General features: G+C 41.7%; 2 protein-coding genes across 3 annotated transcripts in view; both read left to right on the plus strand.

The window, feature by feature from the left end:
• pxmp4 (peroxisomal membrane protein 4) overlaps positions 1-3583 on the plus strand; it is a 3686-nt gene extending 103 nt beyond the window's left edge. Inside the window, exons 1-5 of the mRNA XM_080788566.1 lie at positions 1-33; positions 449-511; positions 614-812; positions 1308-2470; positions 2948-3583. The exon at positions 1-33 is cut by the window's left edge and continues 103 nt beyond it. Coding sequence (XP_080644692.1) covers positions 1-33; positions 449-511; positions 614-812; positions 1308-1577 — 565 coding nt within the window. The 3' untranslated portion in view covers positions 1578-2470; positions 2948-3583. The remainder of the gene's footprint in view (positions 34-448; positions 512-613; positions 813-1307; positions 2471-2947) is intronic.
• Positions 3584-3861: 278 nt separating this feature from the next.
• Positions 3862-17500, plus strand: part of tgm5l (transglutaminase 5, like) — a 15612-nt gene continuing 1973 nt past the window's right edge. Inside the window, exons 1-13 of one of the 2 annotated variants that reach the window (XR_013965199.1) lie at positions 3862-4533; positions 8514-8714; positions 9341-9583; positions 9993-10111; positions 10517-10645; positions 10873-11050; positions 12022-12157; positions 13286-13389; positions 15092-15331; positions 15634-15696; positions 16059-16271; positions 16490-16650; positions 17015-17144. Coding sequence is in view for 1 of the 2 variants with exons in the window: in XM_080780973.1 (XP_080637099.1) it covers positions 4530-4533; positions 8514-8714; positions 9341-9583; positions 9993-10111; positions 10517-10645; positions 10873-11050; positions 12022-12157; positions 13286-13389; positions 15092-15331; positions 15634-15696; positions 16059-16271; positions 16490-16650; positions 17008-17144 (1928 nt within the window). In the remaining variant the exon portion in view is untranslated. Of the gene's footprint in view, positions 4534-8513; positions 8715-9340; positions 9584-9992; positions 10112-10516; positions 10646-10872; positions 11051-12021; positions 12158-13285; positions 13390-15091; positions 15332-15633; positions 15697-16058; positions 16272-16489; positions 16651-17007; positions 17145-17500 lie in introns of both variants that reach the window. The other variant, XM_080780973.1, reaches the window with a different exon arrangement.

Here is a 17500-nt window from a genome sequence, read left to right on the forward strand (position 1 = left end):
TGCAGTTCTGAAGGGATTCCGAAATGGAGCCGTGTGAGTCCATGTGCACGTTCAATGTGTACTAAAGCTCAGCTTGTAGTGAATAACATTACCTGTCAATTTAAGTTAGAGAAGTACAGTTATGGCTAACGCAATTTGTCAGTAGCAATATCCTTCTATTTAGTAATAAAAAGTATTTACCGGAATATCTAATTAAGCTTATGTTTCTATTAGGTAATGTATGTATTGTGTTTGAACCATTCCATAAAGGCAAATGTGTTGACTGGGGGGGGGCTGATCTTGTCCTAGCCCCACAAGCAGAACCCAAATGTAGTAAAGTTTCTGACACTTTGATTACTTTACCCTAGGTCCGATCATAAAAGCTTTCGGAGGGTTCCGAGAGGGGCTAATCTTGTCCCAAACTTAGACACTGCTGACTTATAGTTTTTGTGTATTTTTAATTTCTCAGATACGGGGCCAAAATCAGAGCCCCACATGCCCTTGTGATGACATTCCTATTCAGAAGTGGAAGGTGAGAATGCACTTATCTGTCTGCTACCTTGTTTGACAAGAAGACGGTATATCTGAAACTGTTATGGTAGTAATAAATGTTTTATCTCTTCTGACCCTTTAGCTTGAAGGACAAGCTGATGGCTATTGCGAAAGCCACGTACACACACTCCCGCAACCTGGCCTACTTTGTGTTCACGTATAAAGGACTGCAAGCCTTGCAGGAGAACATCCAGGGGAAGAGCGTGCAGTCGCAGTCTTTCCTGGCTGCTTGCATAGGAGGATGGTTAGTGTTCGGAGAGAACAACAACATCAATAGCCAGGTACAGTAGGCCACTACAGCCTCCTATGTCCTACACGTCCATGTAGTGCTGAAAGCATGTGACAGAAATGGGACAAATTAAAGTTTAGGAAACAAATAATTAGTTTAATCGTATATTCACTGTATTGTGTGAATCGGTGGCTCTCAAAGTGGGGTCATTGGAGGGGTCCAGGGGGGTACCACAGCATAATTTGTTAAACTAACTATCCATTTATACGTTGGCTATTCAAAAAAGATCAGATCTACAAGCTAGAAGTGTGTCACTTCTTGATGCACTGCAAGCTTTTATATTTTAGGATTTTTTTTTAACTGAACTATACTAACAGTGCCTATATAAGCTATAACTAACTAATCAACAACACCAAACCCATTCCTAAACCTATCCATATCTGTGTCTAACCTCATCCGCTGCATGCTACTGTTCAATGGCTGAATATCTTCTACCATTGCTAAACCTAACCTTAATTTGTGCCCTCACGTCTCTCTTCATCTTCAGATCAACATGTATTTGCTGTCCAGAATCCTGTTTGCCCTGTCTCGCCTGGCTGTGGAGAAAGGCTATGTGCCCCGTCCGAAGCGGGACCCCTTCCCTCTGTTCGCCACCTTGGTGTGGGGCATCGTCTTGTGGCTGTTTGAGTACTATCCCCACACCCTCCAGCCCTCGCTGCAATCCTCCATGAACTACCTCTACCATGACAGTAACGTGTGGCATGACATCTCCGACTTCCTCATTTACAATAAGCCAAGGACTGCTGCGCAGGAATGATTTGGCAAAGCATTAGTTTAAAAAAGATATATGGCAGAACTGAAAGTAAAATCAATTATAGGCCTACTTATTCCAATTATGATTGTCAGGGCTGTCACAATTATTGCATCATCAACGCATGCGATTCAGTCTAACGTTTTAATGCCATTGACATGAATTGCATCAATGTGTGGGTGTTATTTTGAAGTGTAGGACTAGAGGTGTGATTTGTTTTCGTGGTACTGTATGACAGAAGCTGTGTGCTCTCTCTAGTCTACACCATTGCCCAGACTGCTCAGCTCAACTCTCGTCACAGTGTTAATTGCTGTAGAGGACAAGTGCACAGAGCCGAGACAAATGAGATGACGTTCTGACTTCTGAGGGAAGAAAAAAAAATGGAGCCCCTCTTTTAATCTCTCCCATACAATACATCACATTAGAGCTGAATTTACTGAAAGGCAACGCACGTCTTTCAGACCAGTGCCAACAAAGGCTGCTAACATATGCTGCACTTCTTGGCAATACCAGGAGATGATGATGATGATGATGTTCCATTAAAAACAGCCAGTAACATAATGATGATTGCATCAGCAGTGGCTGAACTCTATTCTACTGGGTTATAGTCATTCACAATGAATACATTCCTTTAGGCAAAAGAAATATAAAAATGGCCACGTTCCCTTCAATGTAGTGGGACCATTATGAAGCAAACGTTAGTGACCCATGCAGTACTTCTAAGAAATCGGTTGGCATCGTTTTTTGTTTGTATGCCAATAGGAGCAACAGCCTTATAATTAATTATAATTGTTGGCTACATTCATATTCAATGTCACCCTGTTTGACAGGGTGTTGTTTCTTTATGGCACAGTGTGTACTGTATGTACACCACTGGAGACACCACTGAATACTATTTTGTGCATTTAAAAGCATTTTTTCTAATATATTTTTTATCCCACGATTTTGTAACCCATTTTTCACCCCTGTGCCAATCATCTACTGTGATCCTGGGCTCTACACACCCTCCGCCAACCTGGGGAGAGCAACGGACTTAACTCATGCTTCCTTCATGCCTGAGTGTCCAAGTTGCTCCTTTACACCTGACAGGGGGGAGTTTCCCTGGTTGGACGTAGCGCGTGGAAGGAACACGTTATTCCAACCAGTTCCTTTCCCCTCCATCAGGCGCCCCGGCTGGCCAGGGGGAGGCAGTTTAGAGACCAGGATTACTGCATGTTTTTGTGAGGGTACCTACCCTAGGGGACACGGGGAGAACATGCAAACTCCACACAGAAAGGCCCTTTCGCCAACCCCGCCTTCGGGTATGGGCACTGATGACGCGGAGGAGGAAACACGCCGCCAGCACCCACAGTGCCCCGAGCGGGAATCGAACCCAGGTCCATTTAAAAGCATTTGATTAAATTGTGATTAATGCATTTATTTTTATGTTCCCTTTTTTAATTTAGTAGTAGGCCTAGAAAACATTAAGACTAATTTAATTTATATTATTTTAGATTAAGTGTGCTCATACTGTAAACTCATTATCCACTATAATTTGGCAGTTTTCTTTTTTTAAACTGTCTGAGTCTGATTGATTAAATGTAATCCTGATATTCATTGTTGCACTGCAGGGGGTGAACACAAAAGCATGTGATGACTACTTTTTCCTGAAACGGCTATCATGTGCACTAATATTCATGTGTTGTGTTTGAGTGCCAACACTTTCTTTTCTTTTTTGATGACATACCAGAGAACCACAGTCTCTGTTTAGTGCTTCAGGAGACATGCTTTTACCGGTATGTAGTTCAACTTGATGTGTCGCCAGATTGCTTTGACAGGAACCTGTCCGATGTTACATATTGCCAACATGTTAACATAACATGTCATCTTATGTCCTCCTTAGGATGTGTGTAAGGGGTCATTTATTTGGACAAATATGGGTTCCCTTTCACAAACGTGTTATTCTTATTCAGTAATTCTGTTAGGCACTGAATGTTTGCCTTCTTTTGGAAAATAAATGCCTATAACGTTAATAGTGTCTGCAGTGAGAGCAACAGTTATTACTGTGAAAACAATAAACAAGCTCAAGTCACACGCACCCAAAAGCTTTTGTAGGCAGGAGCCGGTCGCAAAACACAAAAATTAAGGTCCGCACACTGTAGCTCCCTGTGGAGAATTCCATGCTAGAAGGCTTTCTTACCTTTATTTATAGTTGTTACGTCCCCACCAAAGAGGTCCAGGTTATTAAAAATATATATTTTTGAGCGATGGAAATATGCGAATTAGCAGCACCCCAATGCCCCATTCAATTCAATGCAATTCAATTAAATTCGTTGAGGGCTTATAATAGGGGAAATAGCCAATAATGCACTTTTACACAAAATGACCTCTTTGGTGGGGACGTAACAACTATAAATAAAGGTAAGAAAGCCTTCTAGCATGGAATTCTCCTTTAAGGGAGCTACATTGTGCACCTGTGTGGACATTCGTTTTTGCCTTTGATTACTGTGATGCAAACAATGGCATACCGTTTTCTTCTTCTTCCACGGAACAGTGCACTAAGACTAAACTTGTTTGTGAACTGTTCCGTGGACGTGTCAGTGTTATCAGTTACTGTGGAACCATCTTGGAGGTTTGACACCTTACATTTAACCAAAAAAGGTGCAGAAAACGAAAAGGTATGTAATCTTGGAATGCCCTTCCACTGGTTTTTAGAGCTGCAGCTTGCAGCCTCTCTAAGAACCTTTAAAAACACTACTGTTTAAACAAGCATTTGTGGAATGATTTAGATGTGTTTTTAATCATTTCAATGCTTCATGCATTTGTATTTCTGTTTCTGTAAGCCACTGCCACACGACTGTGGATCAGGGCCAGGGGTAGAGTGGCCGGGAGAGCGGCCAGATGGAAACCCCAGTTCGATGCCGGGCTCCAGCTCCCCCAGAGTTAGTGTCGAAGTGTCCTTGAGCAAGATTGCTTCTGATGTGTAGGTTGGTGCCTTGCATGGTTTCCTTCGCCATTGGTGTGTGGGTGGGGTTGTGTGTGTGTGTGTGTGGGTGATTGTAATGCACAATAGATGTAAAGTGTTTAGGATAAAAGCGCTATATAAAAATGCATCATTTACATTTACACACATTTCAACCTTTTACAAGGCTGAATCTCGAAATACACACTCCAAGGAATCATGATCGTTATCATAATTCGTTATCTCTCCGACGGTACCACATCAATACAGCATGGAATTGTGGACAAAATCTTATCCAACGACCACAAAATATGAAAGTTTTGGGGCTGAGAGGCTAAAAATGTCATCAAGTGGTGGTCCGTGGCTCAGATGGCAAATAAATAATGGACCTTGATATGAAAAGGGTGAAAACCACTGACCTATAATAATATATATATATGTTTTGTTGTGTTCCGGCTCTATGACTCTTCCAGGTACTGAACACGGCCTCATATCATTCCATCTTTGTCTGTTGTGTAATCCTCATGCCACACATCAACTGAACTTGGTGTGATTCCTCTATCCAGCCATTCAAAAGCGTGTGTGCCACTGCTTTGCCATTCATCTTCCCAGATGTTGGCCCTTGCCTTGCTACTTATCCCCCTTGCTCACCCCATTCAGCAGCCTCAAGCGTGATGCTTGATTATGGACTTTATGTACTATACTATGGCATTGTACGTTTGGGGTCTGAGAGGCTAAATCTCATAAAATGGTCTGTGGCTCAAATTCTGAACAAACATATGCATATACCTTAGCATGTTATTGAAATATTTCCATCTGGGATCCAATGCAAGAGTTAAATTGCGTTAAAATACAAACTAATATAACTATTAAAACGAATACACGTTAAAAACGGAAGCTTGTGTAATGTCACTTCCAAGCTTGATTATGTATCCTGCCGCAGGTTGACAGTCTGTCACTCAAGACGTAGGATTGGCGCATACTGTATGCTTGTAAACAGGAACTGATGATCATGCAATATGTCAAATAAATTCCAGGGAAAGTATTTAAATCCACTGCAGTGATTTTCCGTTAGCAGCGTGAGTCAGCTTGATCGCTCAAACAAGGTGTGTGAGGCAGGCAGAGCGGGGTGCATACTTAGTTTAGACTAGTCATTGGTTAGACATGGGTTAAGGTTAGGTTTAGGTGTGCTGCCCCGTGGGAGGTTAGGTTTAGGGTGAGGGTTTGAGATAGGTTGTAGTTGTAGGACTAATGACTGGACTAAACCAAAAACTGTCTAAACTGCATAAGTGAGGGCTGGATGCAGGCCGGGCCTGTGACAAATAAGGTCATATATCTGATGTATATTGTGTCTGATGTATATGTCTCCTGCTTTTTTTTTTTTTTTTTTTTACAATTGTTTATGTTTAATTGTTTATTCAACTTTCAGCATGATCACAGGTTTAAAAATACTTTTGCAGATCACAAATATAAAACTTCAAATCTAAAATGCAATAGCCTACTATTATGTAAAAATCCAAATGGTGTAAAACTCAAATCTAAAATCCACTATCATTTAAAAGTCTGCACATAGGATTGGTGATTTTCTGTATCTCTCAGTTCTGCATGATGGGGTGTCCAGGTCGAGTACCTCCGGCCGAGAATGATTCTGCAAGCCCGTTTTTGGACTCTTTCCAGACTTTTAGTCTGGCTGGCAGTCAAGGAACTGTGCCAGACTGGGGCTGCATATTCCAGCACCGGGCACACGTATAAGCCTGTGTAGATTGAAACCAATTCAGGGTCTTGTACCCCAAATTTCTTCAGGCGACATAGGACAAAGAGCTTTCTATTGGCTGAGGTCAACATATGGTCTACCTGGCTGTCCCATTTCAAGTTTGCTTGAATGGTGACCCCCAGAACCTTTACTGAGTCAGACTTCTAGTATGTTTTGGTCAATGGAGTGTTGAGAGGGCCGGTTTCTGTCTCATGCCAGTGACATGTATGACTTTGCCTTGCACTCAACTTGAAAAAATGCTGTAGCCTACTGTTGGAGTTATGTCAAGCTGTTTTTCTGTTAACTTTGTGTCTGTGTGTTTTTGTTATGTTTTTTGTTTTTGTTTTCTGGGATTCATATTTATGTTTGATTTTTGTTCATTCATTCATTATTTGGTGGAAAGAATTTGTTTTGAAATGAAAACAAAGTGCAATGTGCATAAACTGCACATGTAGCTTATATCTACGAGCTACTTATTGTGTTGCCCGAATACCGTTGTTAAAACGTCACGCAGAACCAGTTGAGCGGAACAATGAAGGCTGATGCCGTAGCTGTTGAAGTGTGGGTGTGTCTGTGTGGGTGTGTCTGTTGAAGTGTGGGTGTGTCTGTGAGAAATACTTATAATATAGCTAAGCAGAGCTCTGAGTTTATATCAGTTTGCGGTGGAGCTGTCAAGCAGACACATCCAAACCAATGGAACGTGAGTTCATTGTTTCCCGTTATTATTATACATTTTATTTTGTTACATTCCGTGCCTCTATTACTTGCACAACCGAAGCTGTTTATTATTGTTGTTAAATATTATATTTAATTATATGTGGGTATTTTGAACCTCCGTTAAACAATTACCATTGTGTGGACCATTGTGTGGACATCACAATGTGTCGCGATGCACGTGTCTTATACATTGAAGTATAAATACATATTTTAATTCAGTGTATAAATCAGATCAGATCAGATTCAATTTATTGAAACTGTACAGAGTATACAAATACTTTGACAATGAAATGTCAAATTGTGGCGCCTAGCCAGAAGTGCAATACAGTAATGAGATTTTTTTTTAATGTAGTAATATATACGGAATAATAAATAAGTATAAAGATTATGGTAGAAAGAAAGAACAAAGTATAAATATAATGGCTAAGTAAGAACAATAAACTGTACAAGTGCAAGCAATGCATGATGAATATATAAATATACAGTATATGCATACGGTATTATGTACACACCCACATGTAGTGCAAGCAGCACACCTAGAACCTAACCTTAACCCTCTCCCAACCCTTAACGCATTACGCACCCTCACCAATTAACCGTAATCCGGTCGTCCTAACGCACCCCTCACAAACCATATCCAATCCATATTATAGCTCCTAATCCAGACAACAGTCTTGTCAAAACTTGACTATTGTAACTCCCTCCTTACTGGCCTACCAGCATGTGCACTTCACTGCCTCTCCAGCTGATCCAAAATGCTGCAGCTCGCTTGGTCTTCAACCAGCCAAAATTCTCACATGTCTCCCCCCTGCTCCGCTCCCTCCACTGGCTCCCGGTCGCTGCCCGCACAGAATACAAAACTCTGATGCTGGCATTCAAAGCAACCAAAGGTATGGCTCCCCCATATCTTGCAAGTATGATCGAACCCTACAAACCCTCCCGCTCACTCAGATCAGCCAACGCAGGGAAGCTGGAAGTACCCTCACTAAAAACGCCGGGACAACACTCCACACGTCCCAAACTCTTCTCCCTTCTGGCTCCAAAACTGTGGAATGCACTTCCCATTGCAGTCAGAACTGCAGCATCACTCCCAATCTTCCGCCGTAGTCTGAAAACCCACCTTTTCAGACTCCATCATGGCCCATAGCACTTACCCCACCCCCTTAGATAGCAATTCTGTAGACTTAGATAGCATTTGATACAGACTTATAGCATATTATGTAGACAGCATAAGTGCATTGTATGTAGTCATAGCACGTCATAGTACATATGTGTAGCATAGTAGTATAGATGTATAGCTTATATGTATAGTTTCATTATAGATATTCCACTGTTACTTTCCTAGCTTACGCATGTTTCATGATAAATGTCTTTATGTGATGTATTCCCATGCTTTTTTGTTCTTGCTTAATGTAAGTCGCTCTGGATTAAGAGCGTCTGCTAAATGCCTAAATTGTAAATTGTAATTATACACACACACACACACATGCCCTAGCATGCTAATGTTATGGCTTCTGTCGTTGACGTACAGATCTGTGCATAAGACACGTGGACCTGGACCATGCCTGGAACCAGGAGAGACACCGGACTCAGGACTTCAGCTGCGCCTCCTCCTCCAGCAGCTCCCGAGTCCTGGTCCTACGCAGAGGAGCACCGTTCAGGGTCACGCTGCTGCTCAAGGGGAGACCCTTCAACCCTCACACGGACACGCTTATGGTCAAAGCTCTGTTAGGTATTTATGGAGAATTCACAATGTACTTGAGTGTGGGGTGGGGCGCCCGCTGGCCTAGTGGTCCAGGCAAATGCCACATATATAAGGCTCGATCTGGCCTGACAGCGTTGTCGTTGTTGTTGCGTGTTCGAGTCCCGTAGCCTACATGACGACCTTTGCTGCATGTCTCTCTCCCCTTCTCTCTCTCTCTCCCTCTTTCCTGTCCGTCTTCACTGTAACTATCAATAAAGGCACAAAGGCACAAAAGCTAAAAACTAATCTTACAAATAAGAAAGAAAACAAAGGTATCTGAGTATTGGCGTCAAAAGTAAAACTACAAAAAAAATATGCAGAATGTACTGTTTCAAGTTTTCAAATGCAGACTTTCTTTTTTTAATAGCAGATCTACAAGCTCACAATGCGACCCTTCCTATAACATTTTAGTCCAGTCTTTATTTGTCGACGAAATTGTCAATACATTTAGTCTTGTAGTTTTAGTCATCATAGCTTATAGTTTTCATTTAGTTTCCGCTTAGTTTTCGTCAGTGAAAAAAAAAGGTAGTGGACGAACATTTCTTTGTCATAGTATCAGACAGTCGACAAAATCAATAACCTCCGTCATTCTTCACACCCTGTCTGCCATGCAGGCCGCTTGCACGTGACCATGCCGGTCACGTTCTCCGACAAGGGCTCTCCCTCCCAGTGGAGAGCTTATTTGGACCCCCAGCAGGGCCTGAACCCCCGGTCCCCCTCCGTGTTCATCTGCAGCCCAGCCGTCGCCCCTGTGGGGATATACTGCCTGCAACTGTTCCTCTCCACTCCTCGCAGGCGTAGACTGCAGCGCTACAGCATCTGCAACTTCACCCTGCTCTGCAACCCATGGTGTCCTGGTGAGTGAGAACAGATATAGCAATGAGGAAAATAATAAGATCATGCATTTAAAAATCCACGCAGAAACATGTTTTATTTGGTTTATTTGATGCTGCATTTAAAAATAATGTAAATGACCGGAGATTATAGGCTATTTTTGGCACTCGTATAATGTATAGCCTCTAAGAAGATATGATGTATTTCCAATTTTCCATGCAAAATTTTATTTCCAGAATACAACTTCACAGGAAATGTTTTGCTGTATATGAATGAAGCTATTAAGACGAATCCATAAAGAACGTATTTGGTCTGCCGATGTGGAGCAGTTATACCTCTTTTCATAGGACCTCAGATTCTTTTGTATATATTTAATTTTCACCTGTAAGTCAAGTTGAATTTAAAATGAATGCCTTATTTGCTTAATTGCAGAGGATTCAGTATTTCTTCCTGCTGTGGATCAAAGAGAAGAGTACATCCTAAATGATTCTGGGATGCTCTACATGGGAACACCCACGAACATGTCGACCAGACCGTGGTCGTTTGATCAGGTGAGCATATAGAATGCATTGAAGTGACATCTTCAGTTAACCCTTTTTGGACTGAATTAATTTCTAATGATGAAATGTATTTTTTATTTGTGTTTCTGCCATCAATCTGATATATTAAATTGAGATACTCAATTTGAATTTAGCACAAACAATATGTTACGAAGGAACGAAGTGTCGCTCCGACATCACAACCGTGGTGTGAGAGGTGATGTCACCTCTGACACCACGACATTATAAATATAAGCAGCCTAGCAGGTTTAGAAGTAGAATTAAGCTTTGGAACTCTAGTTGTGACTTACTCACCTTTGACTATTGAACCCACATAGCCTGCCTCAAGAGCTAACAAAAGTATATCTTGTTATAAACAACAACAACAACAACACTGTCCGCTTTGTGCCTCACTAGTTTGAGCCTGACATCCTGGAGAGCTGTCTGAATCTGCTCCAAGTCAGCCCCCAGCACATCAGGAACAATGGGAAAGACTGCCTCCAACGGTCAGACCCGGTCTACATCAGCAGGGTCGTATCAGCAATGGTCAGTACGTACTACCTACACTACTATCAAATACAAAGGGAAGACATCATCATTGCACATAACCACACCAAGGGGTTTTTAATGAAGTACTGTCACCTTAACACTTGAAAAACTGGAGGGAAACAAATCTCGGCACTCCATCTTTAAGATGTCTAAGAATGCACACACAAACGTCTATACTCTAGTCTAATTTCATGCGGTGCTGTTTCTGCGTCGTTCCGTTGCAGATCAACTGTGAAGACGACCTTGGAGTGCTGAAAGGGAACTGGTCGGGGGACTACAAGCAGGGCGTGCACCCGTCCCTGTGGACGGGCAGCGGGGACATCCTGAGACGGTGGGCCAAGACGGGCTTTCACCCGGTCATGTATGGACAGTGCTGGGTGTTTGCTGCCGTCATGTGCACAGGTGTGATTGATTACACAAGAAGCGGTAGTGGGGAAAAAAAGTACTCAACGTTTTTGAAGGGGCGGTATGATTTTACGTCAGCTGTTTCCAAAGTGGGGGGTCCTTGAGGGAGTTCCAGAGGGTCCTCAGCTAAATGATAGTTTGGAACCAAATGGACCCTTATGGGTCTGTAACTCTGAGAGTGTACAATTGGAACCAAACGGACCCGTTTTTACAATATAAATTGGAGTCCCAGAGATAAAAATGCCATTAAATGGGGGTCCGTAGACTGATTCATGTCACACTGGGGGACCTTGAAATTAAAATGGTTGATAATCACTGCTAGAGCCGTAAAAAATCTTCTCTTACGGGGGTCCCTGGCATATCTCTTCAAATGGGTCAGTCCGCAGGATAATTAGTGTCAATTTGGGGGTCCTTGACATGTAAAAGTTTGGGAACCAGTAACCACCAACTTACATCATTGTGTCTGAGCCGATCTACAAGCTCACAATGCGTCACATCGCAACGCATTGTGAAATTGTAGATCGGCTATTTTCAAATGGCTGAAATGTATGTCAACATCTACAAAGTAACTGGTAACTAAACTAGTAACTTCCACTACAAATAATTGTAGTGGAAGTGTAATATTTCGATCTGAGATGTAGTGGAGTAGAGTGAAAGACAGTATTGAAAATTGGAAATACTCCAGTAAAGTACAAATTCCTCAAAAGTGTACTTAAGTACAGTAAATGTACCACTGACAATAAGGATTAAAAAAAATCATTTTGAAAGTTTAATGGGACGAATGGAACAAAATTAATGTTTGAAATTTGGAACTGCCGTACTCTATGTCAAAGCCACTGACCTATAGTGCTTTATTTACAATTTTACATAGTGTACTCATATATACAGCACAGTATGTATGGTATGTAGGTGTGTGTCTGTCCGTATCTGGTTGTGTAATAAATTATGTTTATCTGTTTATCTTTTAGTCATGAGAGTTCTTGGCATTCCATGTCGTGTTGTCACAAACTTCAACTCTGCTCATGACACCAATGGCAACCAGGTGATTGAGGAGTTCTACAGTGAAACAGGAATGAAGTTGCACCTCAGTAAAGACAGCATATGGTCAGTATCCACTCTGTTTTATTATTATTTTAATGTTGTTTTTTTGCAACTTATTGTTGTTTTTTGTCATCATTATCATCATGGGGTTTAAACAATACATTTATATTTATGCATAGCATAGCAGCATTCTTCACAATACAATATTTCACATTGCCTTCCCACTAGCGAGACAACAGCAATAACAGAATAAAACAAACAAACAAAAAACATCCAAACAAATAATGAATACAGCGAAAGTGAAACAAAAAGAGAAGAAATTAAAAAGGGGATAGAGGGATCAATAGTAAAAACTCAAAAGTCAAAATTGTACTTAAGTAGGCCTACAGTACTTGAGTTAGTTAAGTTAATGTACTTAGTTAGGCTACATTACACCACTGATCAGAATCTAAATGTCTGGAAATGGAAGATGGATTAAAATAGCATTAGTTCAATAGTTCTGGAGGATTGCAACTTTATAGGGAAACTGAACCCAAATTTTGTGACAAGTGTGTGAGTTTGCTGCCATCTAGTGGTTTAAAGACCACTAGATGAGACCGTGTCTGGGTCACTGGCATGTAAACAACACAAACTGTCTCCAGCTATTATACAACTTAATAATGGGTGTGTTAGATAGATTTAGGTGTGACAAATGTGAAGGCATTGACAGTGCTGTGTTGTCATTTTGGCATGATCATAGTGGCATACCTCCTAAATCTAACAACCATGTTATTAACTACACTTAACTACTAGGTGCTGATTGCTATGTCGGTTTGTCTGTCCGTCTGTCTGGCAGTGGTGTAAAGTAACTGAGCACATTTACTTAAGTACTGTACTGTATTTTTGAGGTATTGGTACTTCACTTGAGTATTTCCAATTTCCAATACTTTTACTTCATACTCCACTAAATCTCAGAGACAACATTTTTACTTTGACTGCACTACGATTATTTCAAAACTGGTGGTTAATATCCAGTCCCACTTCAACCAGAACACACAGACATATTCCTAGCATCCTTTGTTGGCACGGCGATCCAGTCCACAATCATACAATATTTTGAATCTTTTGGGGCAGTTCATGAAACGTAACTTATCTCATGCTACTATTGCTGACAAAGTGCACCGATATTCTGAAACATGTCCACTTTGACAGGAACTTCCACGTGTGGGTGGAGTGCTGGATGACCCGTCCAGATCTGGGAAGTGACATGGATGGATGGCAGGTTCTGGACCCCACCCCCCAGGAAAGGAGTGGAGGTGTGTGTGTGTGTGTGTGTGTGTGTGTGTTATTTTAATATGCAATTTAAGGTGAGACACCCCAGGTGAAATCATGATTTTTCCTTTTTTTTTTTTTTTTTGCTATTTTGCTTCCATTAAGAAAACATGTTTTCTTTCAAACTAAAGCAAAATACAGATTTAGATGTTTAGTTGGATAGTTTATTTTAGCCAATGACAGCTCGTTTTTCGGGGTGAAAAGCCACCATCTCTATTTTCATGATTGGTTGTTGGTACAAAGGAAGTGACCATATTTGGATCAGACCACAGTCAGCTTGAGGTCCAGACCTTTCCAATGATATATGCCATTATATGTTGTTGCCAAGGTTTGGATGAGATATTTTGTCTCAAAATAGTGGCTTCAAATAAAACGTTTTGGAATTTTACAATACAAATCTTTAAAGGCCGTTTTCTCAAAATGAGTTTTCCTCATACTTGGGACAAAGAATCTCCACTTCAGTTGAACTCACATACACCAAACTTTCCAGTCTTATTCATAACTATATTCCGCAGACATTTACACATGGATTTGTTGATATAATCATTCACAGCCTGATTTACATCACATTTTATACCAAAAAAATGCCGAAAATTGGGTTTTTTATGCCTGTTGACACAATTTTCGGATTTGTGGAGTGATAATTAGAGATATCAAAAATCCCATCTGTAATTTTCTTTGTCTCTAATGTGTCAACAAAATGAAATGATAATTTTGAACCTGGCTTTATCCGATCTTCAGATTTATCGTCCCGAAATGTATGCAAATTAACGCATATAATGCCTTATTTGCATATTTAAACATATAATTTCAGAAAACTTGTAATACAAAAAATCTTAGTTTTAATATAAGTAATCAACTGGAGAAGTTTCATTGTGATAGCTATTATTTAACTTTTTTTCCCTATTCACCTGGGGTGTCTCGCCTTAAGCAAACAAAGAAGTTAGGAGCACACACCAATAGTGGGGAGGTGCTGACCACGGGAGACAAACTTGACATAGGAAGGAGAGGTCGCACAGCTCGTAGTCACGATGCAAAAAAATAATAACAAAATATTAGGTTACCAACGTTTCGGCAAACAAAATGCCTTCTTCAGGGTATTATTTTTGCCGAAATGTTGGTATTCTAATAAAAAGTGTTTTTGCATCGTAACTACGAGCTGTGCGACCTCTCCTTCCTATGTCAAATATGCAATTTAAAGCTGCAATCAATAATTAGATTTTTTTTTAAAAAGTGAATAAAATGTTTTTTTGAATCGATCTGTATGGTAGAGCACGTTACTATACAATATAACTAACACACCTGACAGACAACTTACAGATCCTGGTCTGATGAGCTCAGTTCGGTGCTCTCCCCAGGTTACAACTTAGGCAATTGACCTATAGTTAAGCCCCTCCCCAAACTGCTATGGTCCAATCACAGCTAAGCATAACATGGGTTAGACAAACCTCTCCACCAATAGTTTTTAAAACTATGTTTGACAAAAAAAATATGCCATGCACATGTGTGTAAAATCCGTGATATTTACATTGGAATGAATGAGCCCGGTTGGAAAGTGTCCAAGTGGGAGAGGCCGGGTGTGATCTTTTTTTTATCGATTACAATGTTTTTTTCATCTATTTTGCCTGCATCATTTTGTAATTCAAGTACAGTGAATTAACCCCCCCCCCCCCCCCCCCCCCACAGGAGTATTCTGCTGTGGGCCGGCACCAGTCGTGGCCATCCGTGATCGACGCATAGACCTGCTCTACGACGTGCCCTTCGTGTACGCAGAGGTGAACGCTGACGTGCACATGGTGGTGGTGCAGCAGGGCCAGGTGCTCAGCTACAGCACGGACACAGAGAGAGTGGGCTGCCTCGTCTGCACCAAGGCTGTAGGAGTCCCCCGGCCGCAGGACATCACAGGAGACTACAAGGATGTCAGGAGTACGTATGATCCACATATATATATGTTCAGCCATTGTTAAAAGACCTGAGACCAGATTCTACACAAGAACCCCTGGAATTATATAGCCTGTTGTTCCAGGAACTCCCCAGACGCAAAGATTTGAGTAAAAAAAGAAGAAGCTTGGCCTTAGTCAAAGATTTGCAAGCTCACAACGTGTGACATTGCATTGCGATGCAACATGTTCTGAACTTGTTCATCTACTGTTTATGGCCTGTGATTGACAACTAGTGTACGACAAGGTATAATTAACACAATTAACATTATCATCTTTACAATGCAGTTCCGGATGCGTTACATATGTCCAGAAGTTCTGCCATGTCAGCTGACTCAACAACAAGGAGAAGTAAGACAATCTTCCTCCGCAACTCCAGATAATTCCCATTTCTATAAAACCTGCATAGATGTATAGATGGATGGATGGATGGTTGGATGGATAGATAAATGCTGTAGATATTCACTGAATTACAAAATGATGCATAAGAATATTAGAGAGATAGATGAGTGGGTGAATGTAAGGCACAATCTATGTAAAGCGCCTTGGATAAAGGCACTATATAAATGCACCATTTACGATAGATAGATAGATAGATAGATAGATAGATAGATAGATAGATAGATAGATAGATAGATAGATAGATAGATAGTTGCTTAGAGTATGTTACAGTTCAACTCACTGACCGTGTGGCGTGTGCTTGTGGTCCTCAGGTTCTGCCAAGGGTCTGTCCGTCTCCTTGAGCCTGGACAGTGCTCGTCCCATCGCCGGGGAGGACGTCTGCTTCACAGTGACCGTCACCAACAGGGAGAGGGTTGCCAAGGTGATCCTGGAGCATGTCAACGCTCAGGCCAAGGAGTACAACCACAGTCCTTCGGACACCTTCTGGGAGCAGCACAGCATCGTCAGCCTAGAGCCCCTGGAAGGTAAGTTAGCTGCTCTCCATCCCGTGTTGATTGTCTGTCTGTGTCCAGTCAAAGTGCTGCGCCACCAGATGAGTCTAGAGCAGTCTCTTATCTCTGTCTGTGTCTCTGTGTCTGTGTCCCTGTCTGTGTCCAGTCAAAGTGCTGCGCCACCAGATGAGTCTAGAGCAGTCTCTTATCTCTGTCTGTGTCTCTGTGTCTGTGTCCCTGTCTGTGTCCAGTCAAAGTGCTGCACCACCAGATGAGTCCAGAGCAGTATGAGGACGTGGTGGGAGACAGTGTGATCAACCTGGCTGTGGTCCTGAAGGATGAGGCCAGCCTGGAGTATACTCTGGCCTCAGAGGAGTTTAACATCAGCATCCCACCACAACTCACCATTCAGGTACTGTTGTGTTTGTTGAGTCTAGTGACGGATGCTTCTCAAGGGATCCTTTGTTTGGGGGGTTTCAGGGGGTCTCCAGTAAAATGAGGAATATATACAGTATATATATATAGTTTTGTTTTAGTTTTTTGATGTGTGTGTGTCTGTTTAAGCACGGAATGTGCTCAGCTGATTGGTTGAGCACGGAAGATGAATTGGATGTTATGGATTCAGGACCGGCACTATTAAATTTGTTTTAAAATCAGTCAAATGTGTATCTCTTAAGTGCATTTCTAGTTTACAACTGTTTTCACTTATGCACGATTGTTGGCACAATATGTGGACAGAGACAGAACATCATATTGCCCTCTTCCCCAGGTTCCAGATGAAGGAACTGTAGGACTCCTCAAGAAGCACACTGCCATCGTGACGTTCACCAATACCTTCTCTGTACCTGTCAGTGGAGTGCTGACATTGTTTGGGGCTGGACTACTCCAGGACAAGATTCAGTTCAGGTGAGATGAAAACCTCCATAGTTTATGATCATCAGCATCATTGTTCGACAGCGGTCGAGATCATGGATTTCACAATGCCATGCCAGACTTCCCGGTCCTTCATTGCCATCCCCAGTTCCTGCTTACTGATGCATGTGTCCCTAGCGATGACATCAGGGAACCACAGTTTTCTACCTCTGGTCTGCTTTGAACTCCAGAGAAGAAGGGAAGATATAACCTCATTGTCAGCTCTGTAGCAGTGGCCGGAAAACTGTGTTCTTCTGGATCGGACTAGTGAAGAAACACGGGGAAGGTTGCGGTATATTAGATTAGTCGATGGGTGGCTCTTCCAAGACAGATTTTGCGCTCTCATTAGA

The sequence above is a fragment of the Protomyctophum bolini genome, assembly GCF_963924005.1.
Source record: "Protomyctophum bolini genome assembly, chromosome: 2".
In the NCBI taxonomy this organism is placed as follows: Eukaryota; Metazoa; Chordata; class Actinopteri; order Myctophiformes; family Myctophidae; genus Protomyctophum; species Protomyctophum bolini.